At 42.5% G+C, this 11766-nt stretch overlaps 1 protein-coding gene across 1 annotated transcript in view; it reads left to right on the plus strand.

Annotated features, from left to right (window-relative positions):
* Nucleotides 1-9220, plus strand: part of LOC307122059 (receptor-type tyrosine-protein phosphatase eta-like) — a gene marked incomplete at its 3' end in the record, with an annotated part of 52178 nt that extends 42958 nt beyond the window's left edge. Inside the window, exons 4-8 of the mRNA XM_079809874.1 lie at nt 6649-6912; nt 7232-7495; nt 7787-8050; nt 8341-8604; nt 8949-9220. Of these exons, the coding sequence (XP_079666000.1) occupies nt 6649-6912; nt 7232-7495; nt 7787-8050; nt 8341-8604; nt 8949-9220 (1328 nt within the window). The remainder of the gene's footprint in view (nt 1-6648; nt 6913-7231; nt 7496-7786; nt 8051-8340; nt 8605-8948) is intronic.
* Nucleotides 9221-11766: the final 2546 nt, after the last annotated feature.

An 11766-nucleotide genomic window follows, 5' to 3' on the forward strand; every position in this document is an offset into this window, starting at 1 on the left:
GTTAATGCTATTGCTAAACCGGGACTCATGTGAAACTCCATTCACCTTTGCAGCAAAGCAAGTGAAAATGCCAGCGGAGAAAGTCCCAAAAACTAAAACTCATTATTGAATCAAAATACAATTTTCCTCTGTGAAATGAGCCTGTGAGATGTTGTGACTCCACCCCTCAAAGAATCGGAATCGAGAATCGAAAAGAACCGGAATCGAAACTAAGAATCGGAATCGGAATCAGAATCGTTCAAATCAAAACGATGCCCAACCCTACTCTCCAGCCACCCAGATCACCTGAGCCAGACTGTCAGGTCACAGAGGTCACCAGAAATCTTGCTACCAGCTGCGAGAACACTGTCTCAGCACCAGAGCAAAGTTCAAGTTTGCTACTCCGCACTTTTCAACTCACCATAGACTCTGACTTTCACTGCCCCAAGGTCATGACTGACCTCCAGCTGAATGATGTAACAACTACAGACATCATACTCTCACTATGGACAGACAACTCAGCCATCAGTCCAACACCTGTTCCAAGCTTGTGATGACATCACAAGAACACACAACATGACTGTCCACTGGAAAAAGGTGACAGGACACTCAAGGCAACCCGGCCTTGACAAAGACTTGAATGACCAAACTGATTCCCTGGCCAAGACTGGCACACTTCACGGCAATCTATGGTCACCTCCCACCCACGCAACCACCCGTGATGGCGCTGCGATAACCCGCAGCAAACAAACTATTCTTGCGACGATTCCAACATCACAGCCGCTTACGCTGGCTCCACAATTTCCATCATTGACACAGCTGACATGCAAGCCTCTGACACAGCCATACAAGCTATGAGTAACCACCTCTCAGACCCCTCCAACCACCCTGTCACGATGTCTGACTTCACTGCTACCACAGGCCTCAGACGACCGCATGGCGGCAAACACATGCTGCGTGCGAAAACAAACATTCTGTGGTATGCCTCTGACGCCCTCACAGCGCTAAAGCTTGTGATGCCACAGTGTCAAAAGGGGGGTAATGCTAAATGTATGCCCACAACGCACCATGTGCCGGACACCACGGTACCAGAGCCACAAGACACAGAAGCAAGTGGCATATTGGCCTGGCATGCAGCAAGTCGTGTCAGAGTATGTTAGAGAAGTGTCTGGTTTGCTGACAATTCTAACCGGCAAACCCAAACCCCAGAGCCACTGCAACGCAGAGGAGTCACAGTCCCGTGGTCAAACCTTCAAACAGACTGGGGAGTATCCCTTCCCAGATCGACGAGGGACCACAGGGACTTCCTCACAGTTGTATGCCATTTCTCCAAGTGAGTTAAATATCTTTGAGCACCCAACGACACCAAGTTGAACGAACCAATCGAGCTGGGGCCAGCATGCTGAGAAAGTATGTGTCTGCCAACCAGAAAGATTGGGATGTGAAACGTCCGTTGGTGCTCATGACCATCAGAGCCACCCCGCATGAATCAACTCATGTGTCTACTTCTGAACTTGTGACTGGGTGTCAGACGACCCTGCTGCATCAAACAAGAGACTCTAGCTTTGTCAGAACTTACACTGCTCACCAGCACATTGACAAACTACACCTGAAGTGGCTCAGACAGCTGTTGAACCATGAGAGCAGCTGGACAGATCAAGCACAGGACCCATGCAGAACTGTCACTATGGCAAACGCCAAGTACCAGACAAGCCACTGGGCGAAGCCATGGAAGACAGCGCGTCCAACCTGCGCACACCACAGGATGTCCCGCAGCCGTCGACAACAACGCCCTCTGCCAAACCCTTCACGCAGGTGTCAAGCGGAGGCTGCACAAGGACAGCTGGACACGACTATCTCAGGGTCACAGGAGCTGCTGACACCAGCAAAATAGCCCCTGAACAGGACTCACCAGATGAGTACTGCAAAGGACAAGCTTCCAACTCCTTGCCACACACAGCTCAGGCAAGCTCACAACAGCACTGCCACAAGAAGCAGAGCAGAACTCCGATCCTTCGGACTTCTCGTGACTGAGAGGCTAACAACTACCCGCTTCCCTCCTGTCACCAGCACTAGGTCAGTCTGAAACCCTCTTCAGGCCACACAGACCCCTTACCACTTCCTGAGACCACAAGCAGAAACCTGCGCCACACAGACGGACTTCAGGATGACGGGTGACGCACCATCATGGCACCTGCTGCCTCGACACCTGTTGCAAAAGGTCAGAGACCTGAACTTGGCTACTGCCTGCTTTATCTGCCGTGGAGCGACCATCACTCCAGGGGACACAAACAACCAGAGTATGTGGATTCAAGTACCAAAGGGTGCCATCCTCCACCTTGATGATCTGGCATCGTAATACCTCCCAAGTGAAGAGTACTGGTCAGAGCTGGAAACCCCATCCTTCTTCAAGAATCACAACTTCACTCTAGATCCAGAACTGGAACTAAAGATTGAGAAAGGGGGGTCCTAGCCAATTGACATCACTCTCATCGACACGGCCCTCCAAGAACAGTCCCGGCTGCCCATCCTGACCAACTCCCCTGTTGGCCAAGCGCGGACCACCGCCGACACAGCTCTTTACCTCGCTATAGCATTAGGCCACACCCTGACACTGGGCCTGGCTTTCATCCTAGTCAAGAGGGTCCACGAGATGTGAGAGTCCATGACCAAGGACACGGCCTCTTTCCCCCTAGGATTCAAACGAAACCCACGGAAGAGAGGTACCAAGACAGAGACAATGCCAATCCTCATCGAGATGGACTCTCAGCCTGAGGAACCAAAGGCTGAGAACAATTAGAGACCACCTACCACTCGACCACCATGATCCACCTGCCATCCGACCATCATGATCCACCTGCCACTCGACCACCATGATCCACCTGCCAGCCGACCATCATGATCCACCTGCCGCTCGACTACCAAGATCCACCTGCCATCCGACTGAAATGACAACTGTCATCCGACGAGGTCACCCGGACTTCGTCACATGACAAAGGGGGACTGTAGCGTCTGGAGTGTCTCTCTAATGGGATCAAAGTGATGAGTCGTTTGGAGAAACCTCAGATGCTTTCCTCCAAACAGCTCTGCATATAAATTAAATCCCTGCCCCACTGGCTCCATTGAGTCTGGGTCAGATTGCACCACCGACTGATTAAGACCGGCTAGAGTGTGACCAGAAGATACTATGATGGCCCTTTCTGAGCTTCAATCAGATTCTAATCAGCCAGGGCACCTACCTCCCCCTTCAGTCGAGAACGGCCGGGGAATGACCCGAACACACACACATACACAAGCATTCCTCTTTATTTAGCCTCTAATTAAACTATCCCAGAAATTACATATATGATGATTTCTTAAGTGTATGTATGCTCCCTATATTTCTTATGTTTGCGTGATGTAAGAGCCATCTTAAACGCTCAAAATGGCTCTGTATAGAAGATGCACTGCTTTTCCTGTCTTTAAACCAAGGCATGTTTGATGTCTAAAGGTTCCTCTTTCTTTGTCTTAGTCAATGGTGTAAAATATATGGTTATGAGATGTACCGTTAGTATGTTTAGTCCTTTTGGAGTGAAACGTTACCAATTCTGGCTTCCAGCAAGAACATTCCATTGAGTAATAAAGTCTGAACAAAGAAACACTCTCCCGCCTGAAATTCAGACCAACGATTGGTCGTCTCAAGGAAGAGGGCCGTAGGTTAATGGACTTCAAAAGACAGTAACACTAGCATATCTGGGCTCAGTCAACTTGCAAGGACCCCGACGAGACAAATTTCCTTTTCCTCCCATCTCATCAGCGCGGCTCGCGGGCTTCGACCTGCGAGCCGGCGCGGTCCAGCCAAGCTGTTGTTTCCTTTGAGGATCGACGCGCTCCGCGACAACAGCCAGCGGCGCGCTCCATCAGACCGAGGAACCTAGCTTGGACGAGATGAACTTTCCCTTCCAAGAGGCTCCCTTCCCAAACACCTTTAAAACTCCCGCTGACCAACTAAGCTCCGGAAAAACCAAACGGAGAGAACGCCTCAGCGCACGAACACTAAGAAACGCCAACGCACGCATCTCGCTTTACACAACACAAAGAAACCATGCAAGTATCAATTATATCGAAATTTAGATGCGTTTTAAGATTGTACCCCTGTTTAAGGTGATATGGTTCTTGCTGGCTCTAGTGGTTATGTTCGGGAAGGTGTCGGATCGGACACGATCATACCCTTCTTTCTTTCTCTTCTCCTCTGTCCTCCCTCTATTTCTATCCTTTCCATCCTCCTCTTTACTTTCCACTATTCTGTAAATACATGTATTCTTTATTTAGTCATATGTAATCGTAGTATTAATCTTTATTAAAATCATGATATCCACGTTTTGATTGTCATTGTTTTGCTCACAGAACACGAGTCCCTTTAATGTCAGGTCTAAGCTACGAGCTCTCATAAGCATCGTTGAATGCTTTAGTTAATACCAAAGTTTGTCCTTTGTGGCCAGAGGGATAAACTTCCCGAAAATTGGGTAGGAAGAATAGACCTAGTGAGTGGATAAAGAATTACAGCTCGTTCTTTAAACAGAACGGAGAGGAATTTTGAATCAACTCCCTAGAGGTTATTCTGTGATTATTTAATATAGATATATCTGTAGTTAATTGCAATAAATTGTTGTTAACCATATATATATTGTATATTGCATAAATACCGAGGTTAGGTATTCCCCTTTTGGGTGATTTTGGAGATTTGTGATTAGATTATAACCCGTTGTGATTAATCATAAATCCCTAAATATTAACACCCACAATTCCCTATTGAGCTAATTTTTAATTTAAATATATATGTAACCCTAAGACGCTACAGCAGACATCCCAAAACGTTTGGCAATATAGTGTATCTACGCAAAGGCATTTCAAACACTTGACGATTATCTAATTAAAATTATGAAAAAAAAAAAAACCTGAAATCGAATGTGTTTCTGATTTGTGTATATGTTTCTGTCGGCTTCATGAACATATCAATTTGCTTTCTCACGTCAGCTAATGAATGCATAGAAGTGACCATCTGGATATAAACTAATGCAAATAGATGGTAACAACTGTGACATTAAACATTTGGGTCGGACTTTTGTGTATTTTTGTCACATTGTTTTAAATGCTTGAGGTACTTCTAATGTTAGCGTCCTCTCAGCCTCGACGGCAAACAAACATACTGTTGTTCTTTCTCTGCTAATGCTGCATCTAGTCATCAAAAATTGTACTTTATAATGATATGGCAACATGTACTGTAGTGTGCTGTATACACATTTTTGCTTTAAATGCGCACCTGATGTGTCAGCGCTCTCTGCGCAGTGCACAGCATCAAAATTTTCAAAACAAGCAGCATGAGGCGTCAGTGATTTCGCCTCTAGAGGCCGCTCTCATACTGTATGATGACAGCGGACCATTCTCAGCCGCTCCAGCAATGGGCGCAACCCAGAAAAACTAATCAGTATTGACTTTTGCCCCTTACCGGTTGTTTCACCAATCAGCTATTAGTGCTGATCAATTGATCAATTCACCCGTAGCCTTCTTTTTTCAACTGTATTGAAGTTTGATTGACAGACTTTGTTTCATATCAAAAGTAACTTGCTCTGTCCTGTCTGTCTGAGTGTTGTCAGTGTCCTCTTTGCTCCGTGATGTATTTTCTCTACGTGAGAACGTGTTTGGTGTGAGAGCGCCATGGCTTGTCGGACATAGCAACAGTAACTAAAGGGGGCGGGTCTTTGCGAACGGTCAATTGGTCGACCTCCTGGTTCTTCACTGACGTGTGATCTAAAAAACAACGTCAGCCGTGACGCGAGTACCAATCACTACATAAATGGGGTCCCTGGGTGGCTTAAAGTAAAATCACTACATAGTAATGGGAGGGAGGGCCAGAGCCATGGGAGGAGAACATATCTCTGCTCTAGGGAAATAAATGCCAAGGGGGAGCTAGAGGAATTGGAGACTGAAGCAGAGCAGAAGGATCGCAGAACCAGGGTGCAGCCCGAAGAACCGGAAACTAAGGCAAAGTTCGAGGATCAAAGGACCAAGGACTGAAATTCGGAAGGATGGAGGACAACAGTAAAGCCAAGGAATTGGAAAGAAAAGGTGGAGTCGTGGGATTGAAGGGACAAAGCAGAGCAGGAGAATCAGAAATCTTTGGCTGAGTCAAAGAAACATAACCACAGTGGCTCAAGTCGAGCCGGTGCAGCAGGAGGTTCTTGGAGAACTGGCAGAGCAGAAAGACCAGGGTGCACTGCCAGAGAAGGAAGATGAGGAAGACTCTGGGAAGTTTGTATACTAGATGGAACTGGAGGACAATGAGGAGCTATGGACAACCTGGTTGGAAACAGGGATCTATCATGCTGGATAGAACCAGTAGAGGATGAGGAGAAATGGTTTCTATAGCCAGGAGAATGATACCGGTGTTTATGTCAAAAAGGGCCGTGAGCGCTAGTTCCAGGACAGACAGAGCCTTTTACAGAAGGTCTGTGGCAGGCTATTTACTACGACTTCCCCTACATGTTTTCTTGATGTCCTTCAGGGGGATCAAACCTCACCCATTTCATTGAGCAAAACACTGTACAGCAACATCTTGTGCTCACAGATCTGAATCTGAAAATTCTGTAAAGAAGTTACTTATCCTTTACTTTTCTCTCCCCCACACAGTGCCAAATATGATCAAGATTCTCACAGTAACCGACCTCACAACTTCATCTGTGTTTCTGGCTTGGAATGAACCAATTGGAAATAGATCTTTCTTTAAACTTTTTTGGACTGGTGATAAAACAAATGAAATTGCCAAAAAAACTAGTGACACTTCCTATAATATCACTGATCTGACTGCTGGAGTCAGTTACACATTCTGCATCAGTGCTGTGGCAGCGGATAGATCAACAGAAGGAGAAAAATACTGCATCTCACAATATACCAGTATGTAGAATGTAAAATATCTGTTTCTTGCTACATAGTACATACTGACCGTCCATATTTGTTTCTAGTAAATTGTAAAAGCACTAGAACTATTCCCATGTCCACCAATACTCTTTTTCTCCCTTATTTTTTGTGCAAATCTCTATCTAAATATTCTGTTAAAGTGTAAATATCAGAATAATGCCTTCTACTGTGTCAGTCAATTATTCACTCATTTGGCCGACCAGTTCATATTTCCTCCTGTGTATTAATATTTTGCTTATATGTTGCAGTTTTTTTTAAATCAACATTTGTGAATTGCTCTTTTCTCCCCACACAGAGCCAGATGTGATCAGAAATCTCACAGTGTCTAACGTCACAACATCATCTGTGTTTCTGACATGGCATGAACCATTTGGATATAGATCTTTCTTCAAACTTCATTGGACTGGTGATGAAACAACTGGAAATGTAACAGAAATTACTAACACTTCCTATAATATCACTGATCTGACTGCTGGAGTCAGTTACACATTCTGCATCACTGCTGTGGCAGCGGATAGATCAACAGAAGGCGAACATTTCTGCATCTCACAATATACCAGTATGTAGAATTATATAATATCTGTTGCTATATTTAAACTGACTTCTGACCACCAATATTTTTTTCTTGTAAATTGTAAAAAGCATGAGAACTATTTCCATGTCAAGAAGTTTTATTTGCTCCCTTCTCTAACGAAAGTTTCTGTTAAAGACTAAATATCAGAAGAATGTCTTACCCCTTGTCAGTCAATTATTCTTTAATTCGGCTGACCAGTTATGTATTAATACTTTGCTTGTCTTTTGTAATTTTTTTAATCAATATGTGTGAATTATTATTTTCTCTCCAACGCAGAGCCAAATGTGATCATAAATCTCACAGTGTCTAACATCACAACATCATCTGTGTTTCTGACATGGCATGAACCAATTGGAAATAGATCTTTCTTTACACTTCATTGGACTGGTGATAAAACAACTGGAAATGTAACAGAAATTACTAAAACTTCCTATAATATCACTGTTCTGACTGCTGGAGTCAATTACACATTCTGCATCAGTGCTGTGGCAGTGGATAGATCAACAGAAGGAGAACATTTCTGCATCTCACAATATACCAGTATGTAGAATTATAAAATATCTTGCTACATTTAAACTGACTTCTGACCACCAATATTTTTTTCTTGTAAATTGTAGAAAGCATAAGAACTATTTCCATGTCCAAGAAGTTTTATTTGCTCCCTTCTCTAATGAAAGCTTCTGTTAAAGATAAAATATCAGAAGAATGCCTTCCCCCTTGTCAGTCAATTATTCTTTAATTTGGCCGACCAGTTATTTATTAATACTTTGCTTGTCTGTTGTTATGTGTTTAATCAACATTTGTGAATTATTATTTTCTCCCCAACGCAGAGCCAAATGTGATCAGAAATCTCACAGTGTCTAACATCACAACATCATCTGTGTTTCTGACATGGAATGAACCAGTTGGAAATAGATCTTTCTTCAAACTTCATTGGACTGGTGATAAAACAACTGGAAATGTAACAGAAATTACTAACACTTCCTATAATATCACTGATCTGACTGCTGGAGTCAGTTACACATTCTGCATCACTGCTGTGGCAGCGGATAGATCAACAAAAGGCGAAAATTTCTGCATCTCACAATATACCAGTATGTAGAATTATAAAATATGTTTCTTGCTACTGTAAATAGTACATGTTAAACTAATTGACTTCTGAACCACCAATAGATATTTTCTAATAATTTGTAAATGCACTATAACTATACCCATGTTCAGTCCCACTCATGTGCTGTCTTCATTAATTTTAGTATAAATATCATTCCAAAGCTCACATTATAAGAACATATCAGAAAAAATGCCTCCTCCCTTGTCAGTCATTTACTCCTTAATTTGGTGACCAGTTCATTTCTCGTCCTATATGCATTTCTACTCGTGTCCTGTGTGATGTTTTTTTTTAATATCACCATTTACTATCTCTCTCTCCCTCACACAGAGCCAGATGTGATCCGAAATCTCACAGTGTCTAACATCACAACATCATCTGTGTTTTTGACATGGCATGAACCAATTGGAAATAGATCTTTCTTTAAAGTAAAATGGACTGATGATAAAACAAACAGAAATGCAATGGAAACTAGTAACACTTCCCATCTCATCACTGATCTGACTGCTGGAGTCAATTACACATTTTGTGTCACTGCTGTTACTGCAAATAACTTAACAGAAAGTGAACCTTTTTGCATCTCAGGATATACTGGTAGGTAGAATTTAAAAAAAAAAAAAAAAAAAAAAATATATATATATATATATATATATATATATATATATATATATATATATATATATATATATATATATATATAATTTTTTTTTTGCTGCATCATACTTTTAATTACATTTTTAATATGCTTAAATGCTTATTTTCAGAATTTATTTTCAGCACTGAACTCTTTTTTTTACTTGTTACCTTGCCTGTTTTTACTATTTGTTAAATATATATAATTTTTTTTTGTACAATAAATGTTACTTTTTTAAATTGAGACTTGTAACATTGTTATCATCATGATCATTGTGTCATTTTTATTATGTAAATTGAGGGAGCAAAAACAATATCGTCTCCAAATATCGGCTCAAGAAAATCGGCAGCCCGTATCGCTCATCGGCTAAGGCTGATGAAAAAAAAACGGTATCGGCATCGGCACTAAAAAAATCGGTATCAGTCGATCCCTAATATATATATATATATATATATATATATATATATATATATATATATATATATATATATATATATTAGTGCTGTCAGTTAAACGCGTTATTAACGACGTTAACGCAAACCTATTTTAACGGCGTCAATTTTTTTATCGCGAGATTAACGTTCTTTTTGGTCTAACAAACTTTGTAGTTTTTTCACATGCTGTTGCAGCAACTAGTAACGTTAGAAAAACTACAACACCACTCCGGATGTAGCTAGACCGGAAACAAAACATCAGGCACGCTGCGGCTGCCCACACTTGTTTGGGCCATTAAAAGAGTAGACGTGGATGGCAAGCGTGAGACGCCGAAATGAGAAACGTATTGTTTCCATGGTTTAACTCAGGGGTCTTCAACTAAAAGTGCTTGCCTTGAGCGCTGCTTTCTGCTCTGATGGTGCATTCACACCGGACGCGAATGAAGCGTTTTGCGCGAGTGATTTAAGTCAATGCAAAGACGCAAATAGACATTCTGCGGCGCGAATTAAGCGGCGTGCATGTCGCGTCATTCGCGTCCGGTGTACCTGCATGCTTGACCGCGCGTCTGGGTCTGAACGCAACAGTGAGCATTGCAACGTTAACTGTTTCATTAGCCTACGTCAAAAGGCTTCGCGGTCCGGATTTGGACCGGAGTCCGCTAGTTGGCGACCCCTGGTTTAACTGCACTATAGGCGGAGTCCTAGTTTACCTTGCATGTGCACTTTGTAATTTTGTATCACCCTGTTTTGATCCCTTAGAAAGGGCTGTTGAAGGGGCTGTTTGTGCAACAAAGTATTTTTTTTCACCCTTTTATTGATGGACAGTGTTACATTGTGTGAGCGATTATTTGCTCCAAGTGTGAATGACTGCTTCAAGTGAGAATGTTGGTGTGAAATCGAACACTACAGTATGCCAATGTTGTTTTCAATAAAACAAACATTTGAACAAAGCAAGCCGATCCACTTTTCTATGTTGATAAGAGCATTAAAATAAGAAAAAATAATGGGACAAAAAGAAATCAAGGGACATTTAGAATAAATAAAAATTTGCGATTAATTGTGATTAATTGTGAGTTAACTATGGCATTAATGCGATTAATCGCGATTAAATATTTTTATCGTTTGACAGCACTAATATATATATATATATATATATATATATATATATATATATATATATATATATATATATATATATATATATGTATATATATATTTAAGTCTTTGAATATAAAAAAGCAAAAAACTACTTATTTTTGATATTACCCAAACCCTCTTCCCTTCAAGGGCAGCTCCTCACACGTACAAGGAACACCACAATAAAAAAAAAAAACAGTTCAGGTTGGCATTGTTTGTAGGTGGCAGTAATGGAAGGGAGGGCCAGGACCACAGAAGAGAAACATATCCCAGCTCCAGGGAAATGAAGACCAAGGGGGAGCTGGAGGAACTGGAGCCTGAGCCAGAGCAGAAGGATTCAAGGACCAAGGTGAAGCCCAAAGAACCGGGAGCTAAGGCAGAGCTGGAGGCTCAGAGGACCAAGGCGGACCTAGAAAATTCAGATGACTGAGGCAGAGCTACTGGAAATGAGGACCAAGGTGGAGCTGGTGGAGTATTCAGGTGGAGCCAAAGAGAAGCCAAGGGATTGACAGACCAATACGGAGCTGGGGGAACAAGGGACGGGTGAAGCTGAAAGAATGGAGGACAACAGTAGAGCTGTGGAATTGGAGAGAAAGTGTTGAGCCGTGAGATTAGGGGACCAAAGCAGAGCCAGAGAATCAGAACTCTTTGGCTGAGGCAACAAAACAGAACCATAGTGACTCTGGTGGGCCAAGAGACTGTGAGCGAGCCAGTGAGATGGGAAGTTTCTTGGTGAGCTGGCAAAGCAGAAGGACCGGCGTTCACTGCCAGAGAAGGATAAAATCTCAGGAGAGGTTGAATACAAGATGGAACCAGAGGACGATGAGGAGTTGGGGACCTGAGTGGAACCATGGAGTCTATCATGCTGGACAGAACCAGCACAGGATGAGGAGAAATGTCTTCTTTAGCTGGGATAATTATAGCGGTGTTTATGTCAAGTAGA

This window comes from Gobio gobio (genome assembly GCF_949357685.1).
Source record: "Gobio gobio genome assembly, chromosome: 25".
Lineage (NCBI taxonomy): Eukaryota > Metazoa > Chordata > Actinopteri > Cypriniformes > Gobionidae > Gobio > Gobio gobio.